This window comes from Lichenostomus cassidix, chromosome 6, assembly GCF_008360975.1.
Source record: "Lichenostomus cassidix isolate B80296 chromosome 6, HeHo_3.0, whole genome shotgun sequence".
NCBI lineage: Eukaryota > Metazoa > Chordata > Aves > Passeriformes > Meliphagidae > Lichenostomus > Lichenostomus cassidix.
The window spans coordinates 19,255,421-19,280,667 of record NC_139487.1 but is presented as its reverse complement, the minus strand read 5'-3'; the positions used below and the strand labels follow the sequence as shown (position 1 = coordinate 19,280,667).

The 25,247-nt window shown below is 44.5% G+C and overlaps 1 protein-coding gene across 1 annotated transcript in view; it reads right to left on the bottom strand.

The window, feature by feature from the left end:
- The window catches only part of TLL2 (tolloid like 2), an 84,783-nt gene that overhangs the window by 19,410 nt on the left and 40,126 nt on the right, over nt 1–25,247 (bottom strand). Inside the window, exons 3-11 of the mRNA XM_085065453.1 lie at nt 19,325–19,396; nt 16,612–16,782; nt 15,709–15,826; nt 15,122–15,300; nt 14,719–14,824; nt 9,623–9,747; nt 5,767–5,882; nt 3,764–3,866; nt 869–985 (exon numbers count right to left, since the gene is read on the bottom strand). Of these exons, the coding sequence (XP_084921579.1) occupies nt 869–985; nt 3,764–3,866; nt 5,767–5,882; nt 9,623–9,747; nt 14,719–14,824; nt 15,122–15,300; nt 15,709–15,826; nt 16,612–16,782; nt 19,325–19,396 (1,107 nt within the window). The remainder of the gene's footprint in view (nt 1–868; nt 986–3,763; nt 3,867–5,766; nt 5,883–9,622; nt 9,748–14,718; nt 14,825–15,121; nt 15,301–15,708; nt 15,827–16,611; nt 16,783–19,324; nt 19,397–25,247) is intronic.

Below are 25,247 nucleotides of genomic sequence, written 5' to 3'. Positions count from 1 at the left end.
TCCTCATATGCTTTATTTGCACTTCCCCAACAGTCCCATGTTTGCTTCACTTCCCTCTGCTAGCATCATTATTCACGAGTTTATGGGACACTTGGGCACTGGGCTTCCAGCATTATGCTTGTTCCTGTGGCTGAAGAAAGAAGATGATGCAATGTCGGTACCAATACAGTCAGCGTCAGTACTGTTGACAACACTGGTATTTCTAAGAAAAATGCCTGCTGCCCAGAAAACAATGAAGGCTTTTAAAACATTTTAGAACCATTATTGCAAAAAAATAAGCATGTATGGAAAACGGAAGTTACTGATTTGTAATGACTGTGGTAGTATTGCTCCTCCTCTGAAGTAGTTTCATCATCTTAGTGCCATGCAAGTTCTAAAGTACCTGACCTGTAGATCTGACATGCTAATTTGCAATCTTCTGTGAGTAAAACACACAAGGGAGAAATAAAAGAACAATCTTTGCATTTGAGAAAAAAACAACCAAACAAAAACAAGCCAAGATAATCTGTATTAAGTGATATAAAATGTATGATCCCAAACAGAACTTTGCCTGTTAAAATACTGAAAGAATCTCTTGCTCCACATACTGCTGCTTGCAGGGGCAGGTTAGAGCAAACAGAACCTGGCCTAAGTATGAAAGTTATTGCTTTGTGTTGCTATCTTGTGCCCCCAAAAGGTGATGATCTAGTTGGAAAATCCACGCCTTGTCTGCTGAAACAAGCCACAAAATCTGCCAATTCCCATAAAACAAGAGCATGGCTGTATTTAACCACACAGTACAGCAGGACTCCTGTTGATGCCATAAAACCCCTGCATCCTGTTCCACCTTCTCTGTGCAATGTGACAGACTTCTAGCTAAGGGCTGTACCTTCATAGACCACAAAAAAGCCTTTGCCCAGGATGTTACTGCTGCTCCGGAACTCGATCCACAGCCTGCTGTCCGTGGAGATTACTGGTTCAGGAATCTTGTCACCACAAAATCTACCTAGAAGGCAGAAAACAGACAATTAAGATCTCTATGATCTCCTGAGGGACAGCACAGCAAAACAGGCACCTCTGACAGGAAGCAGTGAGTCTTTGCTTAAACAAGTATGCTTATGTGGAACACCCTTTCACTCCCTTCACTTGTGCTTTTGAATAAGTTTCTGTGTCCCCTCTGCATTAATTCATATTCTTTTCAATTATTAAGTGAATTAATGCTCTCTTCAGCTGGGAGCAGAGTCTAGTAGTTATGGATGAAGTCTCTATTGCCCTGGTAAATTCAAAAGGGCTCTTGTTTTGATCACATAATTGGGCAAATGAGCTGCCATGGTGGGGAAGCATCCTCTGTCCTTCTAGAGATATGTGGCACTAGAGAAATAGTCTTTCCACCTCCTAAGCCTTGAAAACTCCTTAAGCACTTTGCACCCAGGAGCAAATAGTCTAAGTCAAACCAAGGGCAGGACATGGCCATGCTGATGAGAAAAAAATCCTTATTCTCTGCTCAACAAATCCCTGCTAAGCTTCTGCTGTCATTTAATTTCTTTCAAGAGAAAGAGACCAGGAGCCATTTTGCTCCCTGATTCCACCAGCATGCACCAGCATTGGTAAACTCCCAAATTCTGCCAGTAAGGATGAATCCTGAAACAGAACATCTGCAGATGGCATCTGCAGCTAAAGCCAACAATCCTAATTTGGTGCTCCTCTACCTATTGAAGCCAGAAACCCCCATGGAAACAGAGCAAGCACCAAGTATGCACTGACAGTCAGGGATCCACACTTGGGTCAGGAGCTTGCAGAGAGCAAACATGGTTTTTCACTTCAGCTGACACCAGCAGGGCTACACACTGAATTTGACTTGGTCTTGGCACCCTGTCCAGCTGAATCCCAGTCAGAATTCGACAGAGAGAGTTCTTCAGGTTGAATTCAATCAGGACAGTGGTGACAGGGATCCTGGCCTTCCAACACTAGGCAAAGGCATCTTAGAACAACTTTCACTAGGTAAAAACCTGGTTAATGCCTTACCTTCAAGACAGCATCTTAATTCCCATTAACTGGCTGGGAATGGCAGTTTCACTGCCAACTTTTTTTCTCTTGCAGAGTCACCCATCCAAATATTATCTTGGACTGAGCTTTACTCAGCTACTATTATGCCCCAACCTGCCCACTGTTGTTGAGGCAGTGCGACAGCCCTGCAGCATATCAATAGCATCTCCTATCTTCACTCCCAAAGGCGATGCTAAAAACAGCATCAGCTCTGCAAAGCTCCTTCCTCTAGGGTCACTGAGCAACTTCCTCCTGGATTTAGACTTGGAGTTTAACAAGGGTGTCAAGAAGAGGAAACGCAGATGAGGAACGAGAATGAGCAAGCTCCTCAGAGTGTGATAAAGGGCCCATTCATAAAAAGTTATACACCATTTAAAGGCTGCATTTTCACACACGTCCCTGGGAAAATATGCAGCACACATGTATTTTTTCTCTCCACAAGAAGCCCATGCTTTCACAATTCACACTAATCCCCCTCCCCACCCCCTGCTGAATTGCTGTCTGTCTGCCTCTTCCGACCTAATTTCATGGGCTCAGCCCCATGCAGGAGCCATGGCCACTCACGCAGCTTCTCCTTCCAGATGGAAACACTCCCAAGTCCACCTGCACTAGGGGGACGGGGAGGTGCTTGGCTTCTGAAGTACCTTTAAATTACTCAGCAGAAGAAAAAAATAACGAGGAACAAAGTTGCAGCTACTGGAGCAATGTTACATGATGCATGTGCAGCAGAGAACAGCAATAAATGCTGCCAACCTCAAAATAGGCAGGAAACAGTAAAACTGGCTGCCAAGTGCACTGAAAGATAGGCCCACTGGAACCTGGGAAGCAGCATGGCTTCAGCCTCAGCACCTCACCTGATACCAGGGCTAGGAGGTCCAGTGGGGCCCAGGAGAGCACCCACACCTCCCTAAACCCTCTGACCCAATGCTGACTAGCCCAGTCCTGTGCTGCAGCATTGGGTGCAACCCCCCTAACACAGCCGGGGATGCTTCCCAACCCGATTGCACCTTGCCTTTCAAGCACAAGGGGTTGTTTGCAGTGACCCATTTTACGTGTTTGGGACACTGACCTTAGGGGATGAAGTCAGGATCAGAGGCAGTGGCAAAGTAGGTGGGACTCCTGAACCACTTAGGGTGACAGAAGACTTGCAGTTATGACAGCAGGAGGGAAAGAAACAGGGAGGATACAGAGGAGCTGCACTTCTAGAGATCTCTGGGAGCAGGAGCAGAATGGAGTCCTTGCACAATTAGACATGATAGGTATGGTCTAGCAAGTCCCCTGCTAGGAATGCAGAGGTTTAAAGTACACAGAACTGTGTATTTGTAAACACAAATACATGAGAAATAATGGCAGGAGTTTGGGACAAGGGGCTGTGCAGCTGCTTCGTTCTGACTGCCTGACAGTTCTACCCCGGACTTAAGAGTAATAATAAAACTCCAGAGACCACATTTTTAGTCCCAGCCAGGGCCCTGGCTCATTTCCCGCCCTGCCTCATTTCTCAAGCTGGAAAAGGAAGGAATAAAGCCTTTGCGACCAAAGAGCTTGGAGCACGGATCATTTGGAATGAATACAGCACCCTGACATCTCTGGAGGGAGACACTAAGGGATGGCCAGTGCACTGGCTGGACCTATGGTCCTTCCAAGTAAAGGAAAGTTTGTTTCTGTTTGTTTCCCCACCCACTCTCTAAAGTGTCAAGAAGAATGCACAAAATGCAATTAAAATGAAATAGCTACTCACCCAGTAACGGAGCCTTCCTCCAGTAGCCATCACGTACCTCCACATAATCATACCAGCAAAGGCGACTTTTAAATAGGTCCATTGATGTGAAATTTAACATAATCTGAAAGGAGAGAGTGCACATTTCTCTTTGGGAAGGGAATTACTTTAAAGAGAAGACCCTACAGATTGCTTCATTTTTGCAACTGTGCTGCCTAAGTGAGTAGACAGGAAAAGATGGGCCACCGGTGGGATTTGTACACCACCTTTTCTCAAAAGAGAAAGACTTCTCAAGGTATTTTAATGAAACCATGACAGTACATGACAGCAGACAGCCCTTTACTATCAACTCTGTAAGTAAAATTAAATACTCCTCAGTTACTAATATGTTACTTAAAAAACCAACGGTTTGGATTTTTAAAATTAAATTCCAAATCTTTGGTTTTGAATCATGTGAACATCATAGAGAAAGACATTGTCACAAACCACACATGTTTGGGGTCTATACCTACATATAAATGATACTTCTAAGAAATATCTAATTTTGCTAATTAGGTTCCATATTCTGACCATCAGACTCGCACCATCACTGCAATGCAATTGTGTTCAGTGGTTTTACCAACAGAGCTTGGCATTAAAACATTATTATTTTGGTCTCCTTCCTCTGTAAGGTGGATCACTGGCCTTGGTCTGGGAGGTCACCTATGGAGGTCACTGTTGGGGTGCACTTGTATTTTTTTCCTTGCAAGATGTGACCCATATATTCATTTACATCTATAATCTGAACATAGCCACAGAAATGCTCTCCCCCAAAGTCTTGGTCGCACATGCAGAGTGCAGTTTGTAATGATGTCACTCACTTTTTTCACATTTTGCATTCTGACTTTGGACAGCAAAAGGAGATTCATCTGTTTCTATGCAGATAAATGCTGTAAGTCCAATATCTGTTCTCAGCTAGCATTTCAGAGCAACAATTTTTACCAATCACTGCATTGGATTAAACAGGTAAATTGAAGCATTTAATTTGAAATAAATTCTTTATTTCCTTTTTAAAATGAGTGGTTCAGCATTTAGATGCTGGGCCCTTCCCAACAGAACTCTGAAGAGGCTGAGAAGAAAATGGGAGAGTTTGTAGTAAGACTGACACCACGAAAGTCTCAGTGCCACTTTTTCAAACCTGCACGGCTCTTGGCACTCTTGCCCCAGCAATGCTTTGCCTGCAGCTGATGGCAGACACTCAGCATGGCATGGGACTGGGCTTGCAGGTGACAGAACGAGGTCCTGGAGCCAGGCAGCTGCTGCAAAACGAACGAGCTCAGCACTTCTTTGTCTGAGTCTGAGTCTTAAGCATGTCTTGAGGTTGATCCTCAGCAAAGTCACTCTGCCAAGGAAGTCCCAAGCTGGGCTGCACATTCTTGCAGTCTGGTATGGCATGAAAGGCCTGAAGGGCTGGTGTTACTGGATTAAGGAAAGATTTCATTTCTACAGGAAGATCAATAAAACAAAAGGAGCTGGGAGGAAAGTGGACAGGGTGGGTGATTGATGCGCAGCGGGGCTTGGCGTTTCAAGGCGGGAAGTGGGAGTTCCCTGACAGGGACATTATGCCTGCATGACAGGGGCAGGCCATGGATGTCACTCACAGCTCCTCAGCTCCCTTCAGGACCCCAGATTGCGGTGCATTTTATCTAACTCATCTGACTGGCTTTGGAATGTAAGCTTGCTAAAGCTTACAGGTGGCAGGAAATGTCCATGCAGGGCTTAGTCTCAAACTGAGAGGGAGGATCAGAGATCAACACATGGCCCAGATATGTGAGGGGCTCTGCTCCAGCATCACCACTTCTCTTCTCTGGATCATGTATTCCTGACTCCATCTCTCTGCTGAGTGGTGCTCAGGAGCATTTCCAGGCTCCATTCCTGCACTTCAGGCATGCAGAGGTCTTCTGGCAGGTACTGACACTGTCATGATAGGCAAAACTTCACATGAGGAACGTGCAGAGCACACCTTGTGTTGCTGTGGCACCTACCTTCTCCCCTGGGGTCACCGAGATCCTCCAGACACAGTGGGAATAGGAGGGGTAGCCATTTGGAAAGCCAGGGGCTGAGAAATTACCTGTTGAGTCTTGCAAGGTCTCTCCACAAGCTGCAGGAGAGGGGAAAAAAGCCTATCAAAAAGGAGTGACTCTGAAAGGTGTCAGGGTCTACCAAACTGTCTGCTTGTGGCTGTTGTGTGCAGGTTGGTGGCCAGTACTCCAAGAGTGCTCATTCACGGTAGTGGCCAAAGGTCATTGACCACCTGAGACCTTGACAAAGGGGTGATGTGAAATTTGTCAGAATTTCTGGGATAGAAGATGATCAGTACAAGGACACAGAAGGAACAGCTTTCTTCCTTCATCTTCCTTCCATATGTCAGCACTTTCGGGTTTCAGTTGAGGAGTACCTAATTCACTAATCAAATGCAAAGTATTCACCCCACCTCACAAGCCCAAAACTGCTGCCAGCAAATCTGTTTTCCCTTCAATACAGGTTGCTCAATGAAGTTCTCCTTAGTTACCATTGTAAAGTGTCTTTTTGGGGTTTAAAACATCCTAACAAAAGCAGGGCAAGTCCCACTGCCCTCACACTTTGGCTGCCCAGCACCTTCCTAGCCGCCACAGTGCACGGGACAAAATATGAGCACAGCAGCCCATTGCTCTCCAAATTCCTGTGTTGTGGCCTGCTGCAGTTGATGAAATGTAGATCCTAGAGCAACTTTTGGGAAGCAAGGAATATGCACATGCATATGCTCCTTTAGGGGACTGCAGCTTCCAACATCTGGAAAAGCTGTGACTACTGTAGTTCTGCTCTCTGAGCCAGGATGACCGAGCCGGAACAAGAAAAGACCATCCACATTTGCGGAGTAGCTGACTGGCTGGGTGGGAGGACCACAAATATCAAAGCTCCCATTTTCTTGAGAGCACCCACTAGACACATCCAAATACCAACTGAAAGGAGCAGGGACCAAATACCAATTGCAAGGAGCAGGAAACAACAAATTCTCCAATTTCATAACCAACGGATATTTTAGAGCTGCCCTGGATCTGCAACTTGGTTTCCTCAGAGACAGTAAGGCAGCCCCCAAAAATCCCTGATTAAGCAGCAGTGCTTTGAAAGATCTGACAAAGTCTTCCCTTTCTCATGGAAATGCCAAGTTGTTCCTCTGCTTGATGCTATCAGGTGCTAACTTTGCAGCCATGATTACATTTAGATGGGTGGGTTGGCAGTTGGAGGTGAAAAGAGACTGGTTCCATTGAAGAAGTTTAATGTGTTCAAGCAGGGGTGAAGGAGTCACCTAGGCCAGAATTTCTTAATTTCCCTAAGGAAGTTTGATCCACAAATGTGGGGACACAGAAAGGGGTTTTCTAAGATTTTTTTTTTAAATAAAGACAGAATTCCAACCCATAACTCACCAAGATAAGTAAGTGTTCTATTTTTCTGCTCAAAAATCTATTTAAACAAACAGGAAGTGATAAAGGGAACTCTAAATCATGGGAAACACACACAACATGACCGTAGTGACATGAGATTATTGCCCTCAGCTAAACCACAGTGAAGGTTTCCAACAGCCCAGACTTAATTCTCCCAGAGTGTAATTATGGAACAGGTACTATTGCATCTGCTTGCAAAGACTACTCTGCTGAGATATGAAACAAGACCTATCTAACTCTCCAACCCTAGCAGAGGAAACTCCCCAGACACTCTGGGACAGGCTGGCTTTCCAGCATGGAGGAAAGTGACTGCTTGCAGAGCAAGGGGAAGCACAACAGTGAGCAATGCATCTTTGTGGGTAGAGCACAATCTCTTGCAGAGCACCCCAAAAAGCAACACGACTGTACTTCACTTAGCAGCAAAGAAGCAAACAGGTCCAGTAAAGCAACTGCTTGGTGCTTCTGGGATCCATGCACTGCATAGGTAGAAAGGAACAGAGGTGAAAAGCAAAGTAGAAAGGCGGATGCTTCAGAACTCATTTGTAAATGAAGCAGTTGAGGGACAGGCACTTATAGCTCATCAGCTGGTTACTGGTACACTGTAACTTTTTGAAAATGTCCAGAGAAGTGGAGGAGATGATATAATGCAGGACCATTCTCACTTTACAGTTTAACCATTCCTGCACAATTAGCACAGCTACACAGGCCTCTTTCCTTTAGCACAGCACAAGATAGCAGGATGAGCTGTTTTAAAGCTTTTGTAGTGACTGTGGTCATCAAATCCTCAACTGTGCAGACATAGCAAATCTAGCATTAACTACTATGTAGCAGACTGTATCTTGCCTTCCAGAAATACCTCCAGCAAATTTCATTTCGTTTCACCTGGCTTGACACTAACTTAACCCAGCAGGTACAAGCTTTGGGGAATTAAGAGCATTTTAAAACAGCAGGGTTTTGGAATGGGCAAGCTAAGCAAGTCCTAACTGTAGCCACATGAGCTCCAGTCTAATGAGCTGGAGACCCTTGTTTCCGACAATAGACACAGCAGTTGTTCTGGCTCATGCTAGTGCATACTTGTAACTCATCCTCTACCATACTAGCTCTTTTTTGGGAGATACTATTAGGCATTCTCAGATGGAGACTCTAAAAGGGAAACCATCTGCCATTCAACTTCGGAATTATGTTGCTGCACTTTACCCCAAAAATCCTCAGTTTGACTACTGAATAAAGTGTCTTCTTCATCCTAAAGTCTTGTTCAGACCCTGCTTGAACAAACAGTTGAAGTCCTTTGGTTTTGAACTCCTTTGCTTTGTATTTTGCAGAGGAAAAACTTTTCAAGCTACAGATTCAAATGGCAGATGAAGAAGTTAATGTCATTAAATATATTGCACCTCTTCTCCTCAGATGCAACCTGTGTACAAATTTTGATGCAAAGAAAAAAAGAAAACCAAAGCAGAACAACAGATATTTGGAAAAAAAAAGTTTAGTAGGCTTAGACCTCTAATTATTTTGTTGCCAAATATGCTCTGAACTGCAATAACCTCTGCTAAAGCTTTGTGGGAAAAAAGAAAAGGTAGGAAAAGTTCTATTTTGCAAATGGAAAACTTGAGACTCAGAAGAGTCCTCATTTTAAAGAAAGTTGCTTTGTAGCTTTTAGGTACTACCTCAGGCCAAAGTGGCTTTTCAGCTTCCCTTAAGAAATCTAAATCTGTAATTGATTCTTTCAACTATGGGAATGAAAGGCCTCACTGGATTAAGTCTGACTCAATCAAAAAACATGGTGCAAAACAAATTAACCGCTAAACTAATCCATGAGGTAATTTTTCAAGAGCAAGATTTTGTTCAACCAAAATCAATTTAGAGATGATGGGTGTAAAAAGAAAAAAAACCCATTAATCAGAACTAACAGACCTGAAAGTTATACCACCCACTATAAGCTAAAAGCAGGGATCCTCAAACATACAGACCCTGAAGCCCTCAGAATCAACTCTAGACCCTTACAGACTCATACTTTCTGACCTGTAGTTGTTTACAGAAAAACAGTGGATTTGCACATCAGCTATCCACCACTTTCCATGGCCTCAGTCTAACAGACATCCTTCCACCATTTTGCTAACTCTTAGTCCCCATTCTGTCCATGGTCTTGTACATTAGTTTAATTTTCTATGAATAGAGCCTACACTGGACCAATCTGAAGTGGTAAACCAAACAAGACTACTGGCAAAGTACTAACAGGAGACACATTTTAGGCTAGTCCACTTCCCCCCCACAGCTCCAGCCTGAAGCATTTGATAGTCTGCGTTCTCCAAGTCTCTTTCCTCAAAGGGATCATTAAGGTGCTCTTGAACTCCAATGCCTTCCACATAAACTACGTGTCTACAATAAAGCAGGATCCATCTCGACAAGCCATATTTACCTGGGCATTTGTACAACTTCCTTGCCTGAGCGATGTCTCCCTGGCTCAGGCGAATACGCTGACCAATAGTTGGCCGGACCCCATTATCATCACGACGGGGAAGGATGGTGTCGAGGAAAACCCCTCTAATGGGAAGAACAGAGAGACACAGAGCAGTGAAGTAGGGGAAGTGACACAATGAACAGAAAATAGTGCTGGCAGGCCTCCCACACCTCATCCCCCTGACCATATATCCCATGCTAACAAGCAAGAGTGGGGCAGCTTGTAATAACTGCATGTCTCAGGACAGCCTTCTCACTATAGCAGACAGCTTCCAAATGTACAGGCAAGTCCGCCAAGCCAGAAAATTCCTCTTGAATATCTCAAAACTGCTGCTGCCTCTGTTTGAGGTAGCACATTCCTTGCCATAAATCAGAAAAAGCAATGAAATATTCTTGCAGAAGATTCATGGCACATCTGGCTCAGCAGGAGCACAGATTGGGCGTTTAAGCCAAAGGAGCAGAGGGAAGAGAAGTTTTCTCAGTAGCAGATGGGGTTGGGCTGGCAGTGACTGGGTCTGCCACAGACAAGAGGAAAAGATCATGTGCTCTGCCTTTGTTCTGTATGAGTTTCCAAGCTAATAACTCCACTTGTCTCTTGCCTCTTTTTACTTGCTACTATTTCTTCCATGTGCTTCACACTCAGGAGCTCTTTACTGCACTTCTGATCTCAGTCCAGTGAAGGATTTAAGCTCAGGCCTCACTTCTATCAAAATGCAGTCCATGCATCCAAGCAAGAGTTTGCACGCAAGAGAAACCCCAAGGGAGTATTAGGACTGCGGGGAGGGAGGGAGGGAACCAGAAACCTGAACTCCAGCTTGGAAAAACCCAAGGTCTTGCAGCCAGACTGTCCAGCCCACAGGAACCTTTCTCTGCACCCCTGAATGCCAAACAAGCTTGGGGATGCCAAGGCTAACACTGAGTATAACCTTCAGCATCAGCTCAGTGAGGCAGACTGCTCTTCCTGAAGGACAGGATTTAACTGTCCAGAGAGTCCAATGGGGAATCAGGGCAGAAGCAGTAATTTCAGTGCTGCCCAGTCCAGAGGTGGGGAGGGAGTGGGGAAATGGTTTTGTAAATATTCAAACTGAAGAAAGAAATAGACAGGAAGGAATGTAATCTGTTTTGAAAACTGGAATCAGCTGTTGCATGGGAGATGTTGGGGTTTTTCAGCAGCAGAAAAATTCTTGATCAGCACCAAATACTTAAAAGATCTGAGGTGAGTCCATCAAATTTTATAAATTCAGTTTGGTATTTTATGTGCCAGCTGCATGCCTTGAGCTGCTTTTTTTTACATATTGAAAATAAATTCTCCAATTCCAGAAACACCACAAACATAGAAACAGGTCAGTTTGCTCAAAGTGATTTTTCAAGCCTCCTCAGGAGTTCACAGAAGAACTCTGCATTTGGCAGGGACATACTTCTGTGGTTCCTGAAATGCTCACTGCAGATCTCCAGGCTCAACCAGCAAAGAATGAGAGAGTTTAACAGAAAAACCACCACTTGCACGTGCAAACTTTTGATTCTTTTTCCCATTTCAGCCCTCACAACACAGCTCATCCAGTACTCACAGCCCTCAGCTTTCTGCATAGTGTATACCTTGGGTACTGCTCACACAGTGCAAACATCCCATAACTTCAAACTACTCTTGTTACCTGCCAAACACATTTTCTTCCAGAAGGCTGTACTCTAGGCTGGGGCAGTAAGATTTTTGGTTTTGCTTTTTCAACTCCAATTGAATTTTGTTCTCCTTTCACATGCATTGCTGAACGTGACTCCCACATACAAAGCAGTAAGTACAGTTTCTCTCATTTTGCCATCAAAAGAACCAAGAACGGGAGAGTCTGTCTGGCCCAAACCACGCAAGTCCCAAAAGTCCCATGCTGTCCACCCAAACCCCAGCTGCTTAAAAACACTTAGAATGTTAAGTTGCACATTTGGTGAGTGTCTCTAAAAGTGCAAATACTTTGACTCACAAGTTAATAAACACCAAGCAGACACCATTAAACAGAGCAGCTCAGGAAGTCTAACACCAGAACCATTTTTGAGTAACACACCTAAACTCTCCTCCCAGAGATAGGAAAATAACCCAGGAATCCTGGACCTCCCATTCTCTTGTTGTCCAGGCACGGGTAGAACATGCATTAGCTACCCAACGCAGAGGTAAGTCAAGCACAACACCCCACCATTCCTACCAGCTAGGAATAACAGAGCTTGAGAAGAGACTCACAAGAGTCATTAGCATCCCCACAGTACCCTGAATATGCAAAGTGCCGTGCCAATGCTATGAAATGATCAGCTGATCTCAATAAATGCTAAATGTTCATGTCCCAATAGACATGTAACAAATACAGGTGCTTAAACAACATTCAAGGAAGCAGATATTCAAGGCAGGTGAAGAACCCAGCTGCTGGAAGCTACCTTTTGTCCCAGTTTGGTATTTATATCTCCATGTGCAGAAGAGAGACAACATGGCTCTTCTTCATGCAGGACAACCTGTGGAGCATGTGTGTATGTCTTGTGCAGGATTAGGACAGTGCACTGGAAATACAAGATGATGTCCCTGGGCATGGAAGCAGTGCTACCTACATCCTGATTTGAACACACGCTTGTAGGGGCCATGGTTTGTAACCTCAGACTGTGCTGCCACATCTACTAGCAAGCTACCTACTGAATTAAGGTAACCAGCTACTTGCTTAGGGCTTTGTGGAGGTTTAAACTTTCTTCTTGCTAACTTGCCATTTATGGGTCTTGACAGCTGTAAAAGAAATTGTTTAATGATATATGGCAACTTTCAGTTTAGATTGCTGCCATATCAGTAAGAAATGCACCAGGAAACAAAAGCCTGCAGCCACACTGCAAAACAGACAACTTTCTGACATAGATGAGATCAGAAATTCTAAAGGTAAAAACTTGTTCCTTCTGTCATTACAGTCTCTTGTGCCATACTCCTATTTCTATTAGCCACAATGCAAATGAGAGACATACTTTGCTATGAAATGGGAAGGAGGAGTGACTCTACAGCAATTCTCAAAAGTATGACTGGAAAAAACGTCAACTGCTAGGACTCATCATGTCTCAGAAAAGCTGTGCATTTCTGTCCCAGGTACAAAGTTTAGAATTAGAAGGGCCCAGGATTTACTGTGGCATTTGACCATGGCAAGCACCATATCATGTACTACAATCCATAATCACAGAAGTTAAAAACAAGTTGCACTTAGTTGTGCTAAGTGCCAGGTCAGAATTGCTACAAGACAGTGAGCCACAGACAAGACTCTGTGTCCTTCCCCTGCTCACTCACACATCCCATCTCCACTGGCTGAATGCTAACACCATCTTACGTTGGCTTTCTGGTGTCTGTTAATATGTTAGCACACCCACTGCAGCCCTTCCCTTGCAGAGCCATGCAGGAACTCTCTCCCTTTCCTAGCCACTGATCTTAATGAAACTTGCTGGAAGTTAGTATCTTCATGGGCTCTGTGTTTTTGTCAGTTTGGGCTGCAGTTGGACAGCACTTGCAAACTTCAGTGAGGTGGGAAGGATATGTGCATACACCCACCAGCCGATGCTTTGTGGCTGGTCAAAGCATCTCTCCCTTAGGGAGCAGATGTCAAGACAGGTCTTGGCAAAGTAAAAGCCTGTTCACAGCACTGCTTATTTATGGTGAAAGCACAATCACCCCACAGAGGCACTTAGTGCTCAGTTCAATTACTGCACAAAGACTGCAACTGGGGTAAGGGTGGGTCACAGAGACAAAGGGCTTAAAGGAAACAGACTTAAAAATCCTATCTAGCACCAATTTAAATATAGAAGGACTCTTGCCATTTTTATCCCATTTTGCCCCAGCAGTGCTCTGAAGGACCCTGGTTTTCAAGAGACACAGACTCAAAGGCATCCACAACATAAATGGCAGTAATAGCTTAATCCTGCTTTTGTGCAAGACAATTCTAACCATTTAGAGTTTAGCAAATGCTGGAAGGGTCCAGCAGATGCCTCAAGGAAAGAAAAATTGTTTGCTTTGGATATCTAATGCAAAGAAATCTCCGAAGGCTGCAAAACACCCTTGCCCAGCCACCATCTCCTCCTGCCACAACAAGTATGTTTGATAATTTTCCACTGGTTGGCATGAAGTTGTTGAAACAAAAGCGCAAAACAACAGGTTTGGTCTTTCAATACAACAGGGGGGTAAATTTAAAAAGTCCCAAAGATACCTTTAAATTTTGCAACAAAAATTTGCCAAGAGTGTGAATAATTCCACTGCACCTTCCAACCCCTTTACTCATAGAATGTAGTGACAGAAAGCTATTGGGAAAGGACAATAGTAGGATTTATGGAAGAAAACTTCTAATAAAGCATCAAAATGAAGCTGGTCATCCTGTAACTCCCATTCCAAATCCAGGACACAGCTATGTTTATATCACCTCTCAATCCAGTAAAGCAGTCTGATCAGAAAATGAGCTCCATCTGGAGGGATAAGATGGGAGTCAAGGACAAACAGCCTATGCAGAAACTGGCAGTTTGTTGGGGCAGGACTGATAACTCCTCCATGAAAAAACCCAGTCACACAGAACCACATAGCTGCAGAGGCCTTGATTGAAAGGCCATGCATAAAAGGTTAAAAAAATACCCAAGTAATTAAAGATCATGACCTAGAGTTAAACTCTCCCTTGGCACAGCTACTAGAGACTCTGAAGGCAGTATTGTGACTCCAGAGCATAAGCTGGACAACCAAGAGAGTCAAAGCTCGTTTTAGTATTACCTGCCTTGCACGTGGGCAGATACACACACAGATACGTGTGTGCTGCCTGGAAAGGCTGCAAAGAATGTTAACAAGGCTTTGGAAATTCTCTGAGATTATCAGCATTATTACTGAGTAAATATAGTGGAAAGGGGAAAACGGGAATCCACCATACTACATTCACCTTGCTTTTTCAAATGTTTTTCAAGCCTTGCAATGCAGCAATAGATCAGAGGTCTCCTTCTAGGCTCTATGTATCCCCCAGAGTCAACCACAACTACCAGAAATAGTCCTAAGGACATGTAACCTTGAATTATCACCTGGAGAATGTGTTCCTAGCATAGTGCATGATGCTGTCGAAGTCATAGGTCTCTCCAAGTGAGTTCACTTCCCCAGCTTCCATCTTTAAAAAGTTGTACTCCTGTCCTGTGATGACAAAAAAGGAAAACAAACAAATCACTTTTAGAAAAAAAAAAAAGAAAAAAAAAAAGAAGAACCTCTGTGAGCCTAGAATGAAATGGATATGCTCCCATGTTCCAACAATTCCAACAATTCCAAAGTGTCTACTAATATAGCTATTTTGACCCTTACTCTAGACAAGGACTAGCAATACTATTTCTACTCCAACCCAACTCACAGACGACCAGCCTTTTCCACAAGTGTAGCAAGAAAGGTTCCTACTCAGCCAAAAGTCAGGTGGAATAACCTGAAGTGTGATTTTACCTTGCTGTATGTTCTCTCTGATGATAGTGACATGCTGGTCCCTGTCAGGCCGTGTGTGCTCATGCCAGAAACCCACCACATGACCCAGCTCATGAGCCACAATACCAAACTTGTCACAGTTCTTTCCAATGGATATAGCCTGAGGTCCTCCTCCTCGGCGACCCACGTAGGAGCAACATCTGGAAAAGAAAACCCACAAACCCATGCAGCACATCAGTGACTTGAGGAACTCTGCAACATAGGAACAGAGGATGGCATCTGGCAGGATTCAGGACAAACCAGCAGCTGCATGTACTATATGTACTTAGACGTATGTATAAAGGAAACAAAGAAGAAAGTGCATATCTACAAACATGCATATATACACTGAAGTGTTCTTGCAGGAAAAAAGAATCCAGAATGGCTTAGCACCGTCTGAGCAAATACCAAACTATCCTAGCAATCCCCACTGAAAGTGACCAGCTGCATCCCTGTGACATATTCTCCAATGTAGCCATTGGTCTGTTCTGGGCTAGACTTACAAAGACATGTGTCACTGAAAGGGCTGTCTGCAATAGACAGCTGCAAGGAATGTGTGCATCACTTACCCACATGTTCTGTATGTGAACACAATGAAGCTCTCTTCATCAGTTCTCTCCACAAAGGTCACACAAGTGTGCTTCTCCCAGTGCCTCATTGCTTGCTTAAAGATAGCTCTTTGGGTTCCTGGAAAAGAAACCAAGAAGAGCAAACAGTGAAGGCCTCACTTTCAGGAAAATCTCTAATGGACTGCATCTAGATATGGGAACAGGCAACCTTTCAAACAGCCAATCTTATGCATGTAGACACCTCTAGGATGCTGGGGTCCACTTCCAACTATAGCATTAACCTCCTGTATCAACTTTTCTCTCCTTGTGCTTGATGAATTAACTGATCTAATTAAACAGGTAGCAAATTTTACACATCAGTATTTGTGCATATAAAACGTGTCACTTCTCTAGGTACAGGCCATTCTGGCAGAGCTGACAGGTGTTCTGATCTGAACACCAGCTACTCAGTGATGTGCCAAATTTGCTCTCATGACATGAAGTAATGACCATATACATCTTTCAAGACCCAGGAATCTCATGAGTGCTACAGATGCTCCTCAAAACCAAGAAAAAGCTATTGTCAGGAATCCAGAGTACTTCTGCTCCTGCTCTTCCAACAGCAGAGAGGATCCTCTTCTGGAAACACAGAGGGTGAGCACAGCTCACAGGTGCTGACCCTTAAAGAAAAGGGACTCAGTCACTCAATTATTTCTTGGACTCCAAGAGAAGAACCATCTCACTGCACACCTCAGCTTCAGGCTTTCATAGTGCTCCATTCCTTGCGCAACAACATGCCCACCCTACCTCAGGAGATGGATTCCCAAGGACCTGAGTAATTTGTGGGAGAACTCTGCTCCAGAGATTTCCCACCCAATTTGAGACAAACCCCATAGCATAGAAAGCAGTGTTTTCACTACTGACCAGTGAAATTTCCTCCGATCACATAGGGGATGACCCCCCCTGGCCAGATCCTCTCAGCCCTGGATGTGGTTGCCCTGCGCACTCTGGGAGAGGAGTGTGTATCCATCCCAGAGTCATCTGTATATTCCTTCCTCTCCGGGCTCCTTGCAAGCGTTGTGTTTTGCCTGCCGTCTGCAACACAGAGTGGCAACAGTGTTTAAATCCTCTTTAGTTCCACAGGCAGCCCTCAGGTAATACCCTGAAGCTTCAGAAAAAGATAAAAAGAAAAAGCAAGGAGTTAAAGCAAACCAGAAGTCATAGCCAGATTTGCCAGTGATTTGTTCAGGACTTTGAGACTGCTAATCTATAGAAAACTGACCCTTCTTGTTTTGGAGCCTCCATATGCACTATGCCAAACCTGTTCTCCAATTAAGGTGTTAAAACACATCCTTCCCAGTCTCTAGCCGCTCACTCTCTGCATCAGAAACTTCATAGATGGGGACACAGCACTTAAACGAGGGGAACAGGAGGTGGGAATCACACAAGCCCAGACATCACCGTATATTCTCAACTTACCCTACCCATCCACACATCTGCAGAGAATGGTTTGTTCTATCAGGAATAGCTTCACAATAGCAACAACTATTCATTTGAATTGGCCTTGGAAGAAGGTGACAGACTCCTTACACTGAAATCTGTACCCAAGGCTGAAAAATATTACTTTGGTTTCACATACCAGGTCTCAGATGGTTTGGAAATCTGTAAAGATCAGACAGTCTCTGCTGGAGAGGGCTGCTCAGGATGGAAAAACAGAAGCACAAATCTCCATCCACACTGAATCTCTTCATTTAAATGAAAAGGAGCAAAAATACAAAAGGGAAAACAGAATACATCTCATTTCTTGCTACAGAGGCAGAGGAGCCCTAGCTGTGTGGTGTTCAGTGCTGGCCTTAAAGTCTGCCAGAAGATTCATACAGGCTTCTAGGCAGACTCTGAACCTTGCCCTGCATCTGTGCTGCTGCAGCTCTGCCCAGGTACTGATTATGCCTACATGAGTTGCACTTTCAGTGTGGTGTGAGTCTGACCCAGAGAAAATATCATTTACTTAAAGCTTTCTGGTTGTTCACCACTAACTGATGTGCCATGGACAACTCAAACCCTTAAAGCAGCCACAGTCCAGCTGGGCTTTACAAGCCTGTGTAAGGACTTTATAGATACGCCACTTGTTAGATAAGCTGCCTGTATTGCACACCCAATGTATCAGCTGGGCTAGGGCAAAGGAATAACAGAGTACAGGTGCTGCTATGCCTTCAGAGAGTGCTGGCCTAAAGGGTCACACCAAGGTGAACATTCTTTTCACCTTGAGGAGCAGCACTGCTGTGATGGTGGCTCCCCAGCGGATTGCTGTAAAGCCAAGGAGGATGACTCTAAGCTCCCGTTGTGGTCTTGTGATTTGTATGTAAATCAGCAAGACTGACTACAGCTTTGCTTTCCAAGTCAGGGACATGGGCTGCCAGGCTATTAAAAAGCACAGGTCTTGCTAAGACCTTCCTCTAGTGACCAGGAGGGCTGCTGAGAGCCTCTTCTATTCATCCCTCCAGCTGAAGCACCAGTAAGCAAACTGCTACTGTCAAGGCTGAGGGGATCAATACAATAGGAAGGAAATTCAGGCAGTGTAGGGGGATGAAAAGAATGAACTTTAAACCCTCCCTCCTGCTTCACCAGGTCAAGCCCTTCCTGCTGAAGACCTTGCTCTGAGCTGCAGGACAAAGACGAGAATTTGCCTTTTGTTCTTCTTACTCCTGAGAACCTCCCTGGCATTTCAGAAGCTGCCCTATCCCCAAGCCAGCTGCTGGATCCTGGAAGGCAGATGCTCTGAGGCTGGGGGCTCTCCCAGTGAAGGAAGAACCACCCTTCTGTTCTTTGCATACACCTGGTACTGCTGGTACCAGGCACTAGCACAGGCACTTGCATTACAAGGGCCACAGCTAGAAGAGAGAGGGTCTCAAGATAGAAGTCTTGTCTTCCGTTCACAAACTGCTCCTGGGGCTGCCCAAAATCTCTGTGGATTTGTACATGGACAGCTCCTGATAGCAAACCCAAGTGAGGAGTTGTCTGCCCTGCACTCTTCTGTGCCTGCTGCAGTAGCAGCTCTGCACAAAGGACTCTGGGTCGACACTTCTGCGCCACCAATGCTTCCATTCCGTGCCAGCAACTCACCCTCTTGGGCAAATTCTCTGCACCAGTCCTGCAACAGCTCATGACTGCTCCTAACTCCTGCTAAAGTTTTCTGCCCTTAACAACTGAAATTTGTTAAATTCTCCTCCCTGGAGAGGCCTGACACATCCTTCTAGCAGGGGCTGCTTGTGGGTTGGGGTGAGCAGTTGCCTTTATATCACTGGTTATTTTTTCCTCTTTCATTCACTTATTAAACTGTCTTCATCTCAACCAGTTGGTTTTCTCACACTTGCTTTTCCTGCTTTCTCACCTCTCCTGCTGGAGGAAGGGAATAGTAACTGGGTGCTTGGCCTCTGGCTTGGGTCAACCCACCACATTTTACAAGACAAGCCCACCCTTTCAGAGAGTTCACCAACAGCAAAAAATGCCTGGGCAGGGCTGATCTCCCAGGCATGGAGGCACACACATGTACACAACAGGACAAAAATATGTTTTTAGAGGGGGTAAAAAAAGTAAATAAAAGATACCCAAAGGTCTGGGTGGGGTACCACATTACCCTTTTTAACTGCTTTGTCAGTATGGTCAGTTGAAGTGGCATTCTCACTTGACACCTCTTCTCCCAGGCCTCCTGCAAAGGAAAAAAGAGAAGAGATTAATCTCTGGTGAGCTGGCTGGCAGAGCTCTGATGTGGAAAGGACAGCAGCTATCAGCAATGCCATTTGGGGGTCTGCTGGCCACAGAAATTGTCTGCTTTCCCTGTGCAGGGAGCAGGGATTAAATGCCTGATAAAGCTAGGCTCTTTTCCTGGATTTGTTCCTAGCCTACAGTGACACCTTGCAACTCATTACCATACCATCCCTTAGTTTCTCCATATGCTGAATAGGCAGAAAGTCTTTTTTAGGGAAGGCTAATTTCATGGAGATTTACTGAGAGCAGGAGCTGAATGAGCTGATCTCTGTAAAGGTATTGCAAGAGCAAGTTTCTGCAGTCTTCGTGGCAAGATAAATCATGAAAAGCATGGTAAACCACCACATGCAGGAAAGAATACACTGTTAGTCATATGGCACTGCTGGATGCAGTGTGGAGACTTCCAAGAGGGATGTCTCACTTTCAAGACAGCTGGACATCCTCCAGTCACTGAAGCAGTCTTGCTTTGCCAGCTAGAAAACTCTCCTTTCCTCTGGAGCTGGTTTCTAGCAAATCCTCCTCCAACCCATGCAGCGGGGCAAGGACAGGGGAAAAGGTATATCCCTGACACCCTGGAGGAGGACTGAGAGGATGGTAACAAATCTCCAACGTTATACTACTATAACTGGTAAGGATATCAGGAAATTATGATGAAAGATACCTACAGAACAATTCATAAGAAAATAAAATACCCAGACTCTCAGCTGGCTATAGGTTAAAGCTTCCCGGTCCAAGAAACACAGTAAATCAGGGGTTTGTCTCCCAAAGGAAGTGCCATAGTTTAACAGAGCTTGACTGGACAAAAGACACTAGATGTGTGAACAGGAACAAGCCTGATTCAACAAGATGGATTGCTCTGAACTCTATCACTCTTTTCCAGCTTCTGTGTCCCATCCCAAGATTTCCCTTTGTTTTCTTTCATGCCCAGTCCTCGTCACTTCCTTAAGCCCAAGCTCAACAAAAGTTCCTCTTCTCAGTTTTACTTCTCACACCCCCACCCTTGCAAAGTATGCTACTCTTCACACAATATCCCATTCCATTTAAAGGAAACCCCAACTAGCCATTCATCCCCAGAATTATTAAGGCATGCGGTCTTTGCCGAGGCAAAGGATAATTTTGTATTTCTAAATAAATGCAGCTTGCTTCCAGTCACAAACAGATTGCTTCTTAATTGAACTTAGAAGGTGAATTATATGGTGAATTAGGGAAAAAGAACAACTCTGTATTTAGTGAATTGTTCCCCTAAGAGGGAGCTGCATGGAATTGAATTGCAAATGATGGCACCAAACCCTAGAGCCGGGCCCCTCTCCTGTGCCCGAGCTGCTGACCTCTGCCTTGCCGCGGTGCCATTCGAACACACGGCTTTTCCAAGCTGTGAGCACATTCTTTCCCAGAGATCAGTGCAGGCCTTGGTTTCTTATGCAAAGAAGAGGTTTGAATAAACTAGTGTGACTAATGAAATCTACAACATCTTTGCATATTTTGTCTTATTGTAGCCGATGAAAAGGGAGAGCACTACACAAAGGCCAGATATGGGGGTGCAGATATACCGGATATTTTCAAATTCTAATCTCACTCATACACACAGGGTGCACCCACTGCCTTGTCTCCCACAAGGGTGTTTTGGAATCAAACATGAGAATTTTAGAAGATCCTGTTCTGATTCACTTGAGTTTTTTGGCATTTCCTATCATCATGATGCCTAAAGATATCCCAAAAATTAAAGTGACTTGACAGACATTTAGTCTTTTTCTGATTCTTTCCAAGAGAGGGCTAATGTAGATTCCCAGAAGAACTGATATGCCACTAACAATAAATAACGAAGCCAAGAAATGCACATTGTATCTGGAAGAAGCTGCACATAGGTTGCAGGTAATGCACAGGTCCTGTTGTCCCCTCAACACATTCCCAAAGTTGTACCTCTCTGTTGGACTACTCTGTCACATCAAGTGCAGAACATATTCCAGTGTTACTGCTCCAGAGCATGAAATGCCCATGTATGTACTGAAGCCCATTACCATTGGAAACACTCAAGGGGAGAAGGGAGTTTGATATTGTGCTCCATGGGAAGCAATGTGTCTTCTACAAGATGCAATTCAGTATTGAAGGTATTTATTGCTGTGCATGTTCTGGTTTGTTTTTTTGTTTAAACCCAGGTTGTCCCCTGTTTCATGATTCAGACTATCAGATCCCTTGCTAACTAAAGATTCTGTGCTTATTCCACTTGTTTATGCACCATGAGGGGGTTCTTGTCTCAAAAAAGGAGACAAAAGCCAGGCAAAGCAGTGAAGCAGCCTGCTGGTGAATCAGGATGCATGTATTGGGCTCAGAAATACCTACCACCCTCCTGTTGAGTCCCTTAAGACCTCAAAGCTGCTTGTGAGGCAGCTGACCTCCAAAATATTTTAGCACCACCCATCTTCGAGCTTTTATCTGAAAACACTACTCTAACACAAGATGAGCTACCTAACTGAAAGCAAAGGAGAAACATCAGTCTGTCCAGAGATATATCAAGCTTCATTTTCAAATGATGCCTATCTAGAATGTTAGTCTAAAACCAAACTGGTGACAATAGGAATTGTAGTTGTCTGAAAAATTGCAATCTGAGAACACAGAATATTCTTACATGGAAAGTTGAATGGGATAAAGCTTGCAACATCTCCATTTTTCCCAAACTGTTAAAGTTCCCATTAAAATCAAAAGCACTTTCAGAACAGGTCCAAGCCAGGATAATTTTTCCTCTCCAGACCAATGAAGAATCTCTTCATGTTCACGGAGTTTTGCTTTCCTTTTCCTGGTTGCTGTCCACACAGAGAAAGGGCTCCACAGCTGAACTTTGAAGGTAGCTACCACCCATATGCTCATCACCTCTGCTGAGGACAAAGGAGTCCACAGTGAGCACTGAAGACTTAGCCATATTTTCCAATTTTTCTGATTTAGCAGAAAATAACTTGGCTGCACACATAATTATCTGCTCTCAGGTGAATCGAACTGCAGCAAGACTTTTTCTAATATTATCTTACTGTGGAGAAAAGGCCATTTCAGAGCTGGGTCACAACACAGTGATATAAAATACTTTTTAAAAATTATTAACAATTTCACCTTTCCTACCTATGCCTTAGAACACCCTGCTTTCATAGTCTCACTCAATATATAGGCTAGTCACATGCCACAGCTTAGAGACTGGATTTCAAAACAGAGACTGCTATGAAGCACCAACAAAATCAAGTAGTACAGTTCACACTGAACCCTAGTCACTGTTCACAGTTTCAGTTCTGGTGAATTCTGTCATATTATGACCATCGGAGAAGCTCCTGGAAATACAGGATAAGTTAAACATTGTTATATGAAGTTTTTTAACTTCATTAACCAGTAACTGTGGTCAATAAGTGTTTAGCATAGAAAAAATTTCATGGCACTGGGTTTTCTAACCACAGAAAAAGTGATGATTTTATTAAAACAATTTCTGCTGGGAAAATGTATTCAGAATGCAGAACAGATGTTTCCCAGAGCTGGTGGAGAGTCTATAGCAAAAACCTTTTATAAACCTCCATACCCTGGAGATCTGAGCAAATGATTTGAGATATATCCTTCAGCATTTCCTGTCAGTGGAACAGCTGAAGTTCCCTCAATTTACTTAAAGAAAAATAAATTAAAGAAAGGAAGAATTCTGAACTCCAAATTCCCTGCAGGAATCTGTTTTTCATATTCAGAGTAAGCTGACTAGCTGCAATAACTCAGGAGAGTCCCAAGGTCCAGAGGCTTGACAGGCAGATGTGTCATCTCCACATCAGCTGTGAGTGCTTGTGCAGGAAAGGAAGACACTGGCCTCACAGGGAAGCTCATGAGAGGAGGAAGGTGAACACAGCTAAGCAAACCCAGGGCTGCCACAGACATGAGCTGCAAAGCACTTAATGGACCAAGCTCTTCTGCTGGCCAGCTGTACTTGGAGCGGTACGGCAGGCAGAGCAGAAGTGCAGGCAGCACCATTCCCAAGCACCCTGCATTTTCCCTGGATACTTCGCGCTCTTCTAGAAGTGGCAGCATCACTTTTATACTGTGATGCATCTTATTTTTAAAGAAGGCCTTGCAAGAAAGGGGACAATCTGACCCAACATCTCCACCAACCTTTCATATGAGAGTTAATGCTTGAGGGGAGCAATGCTCTCTGGAGACAACGAAGGACTGAGAAGACTGAAAGGGGTCTTTTCCTGTGGGCTGTAACAATCACTTCTGTTCTCTAGGGTGAACAGACAGATAAATGAGAGATAAAGGAAAGAAAAAAGTTACCTAAAACCTGTGCCATTTGTCGTTCACTTGCCTTTACTGAGGCAAGTGAAAATGAAAAGCTAAAGTGAGTGCATGAGTTTTCTGGCCATGTGCATGTCTGTCATTTAGCCAGGTCCCCACACACGGTGTAAGACCTCCCCTCCCAGCATATCAGTTGAGTAATGCATAGTACCAGCTAAGCCTATTCCCTTGCACTTGATTTCTTGCCAATCTGATGGATCAAGATCTATTCCTAGCAGGTGTCTGCCTCACCTGTCAATTTCTCTCAATTCACAATAATCACCTTCCCTCCCTGTCTCTCTTTTGGAAGGAAAGAGAAACAAGTGAACTTGCAGGCAATACGGAAACCATAAGAGCTGGCTTGGGTTCACCCACTGCCATCCTAGCAGGCACTACCAACCTTCTGGCATGCCTTGGCTGACTTCCCTTTCCTTCTGACCTGCAGAATCTAATTTCTCCAGCCTCAGCACACCCCAGGCCACTCTGGACAGGGCCATGCACTGTTCCTGTGCTGCTTTGCAGCAGCTCCCTGCCCTGCTCCAGCTGTGGCTCCCTGGCAGAGCCAGGGCTCTCAGCCGCCCAGCCAGACTGCTCTTCCCATTCAGCATTCCTAATCCTCTTGTTTTCCCTCTACCTGGTTTATATGGGATAAAAATTAACTCAAAATGAAAACACTTACATTGGAAGCTAAGTTATGTTTGAATGCAATTAAAACTCCTTCCATGGAGAATGTTTTGTGCCAGTAGAGAGACTTTTCTTCCACTTTGCCTTCTGCCTAGATATTCAGACACTCATAGTCCTGGAGATTCTGGGAGAGTTTTTGGTACCTTCTTATGCCCTGGGAGTCTGAACCAGGTTTATAATGCAGTTGAGCAGCCTAAGCAGATACACCTGAGGCACCTCATCTGCTTGGTTACCTACCAGCTCCACCACCACATTTAAAGAGCAGCCCAAAACAACTGCCAAACCAGGGAAACTGAGGCAGGAACTAGCACTGAGGCAGGACAAGTGGGACTTGAAACACTTTAGAAGCACAAGCCAAATGTAGCCCCAGTTAGGTAACCTTAGGCCATCTCCTTCTCCTTCCCCAAGATCCTGACTACTTGGTGAAACAGATGCCCAAATCATTTGCTGTCATTAAAAGAGCCATGGGGGAGCTGAGGAGTGAGGGCAGAGGCACTTTCCTCACTGGAGCAAGCTGCCCCAATAGATGCTGGCACAGATGCTCTGTCCTTCCCAGGGACAGCTGCAGTTTACAGGGGGAGTCAGGTCTCAAACCCACTCTGCCACAAACTGACTCCAGGATTCAGCAACAGCAACAAGTGAAGAAAAAGAGTGGCTAATCCTCTCCCTAACACAGCCTGGTGCATCTCACACTCCCTTTTCCTCTCTAGGAAGTGGAACTGCAAGATAATCTGAATATTTCCTTTTGCTTCTGATCTTTGCCCTGGAGAAACTTGTTACCCATTCCCCAGGGCTGTCCAAGTCACCATCTGGCCTCA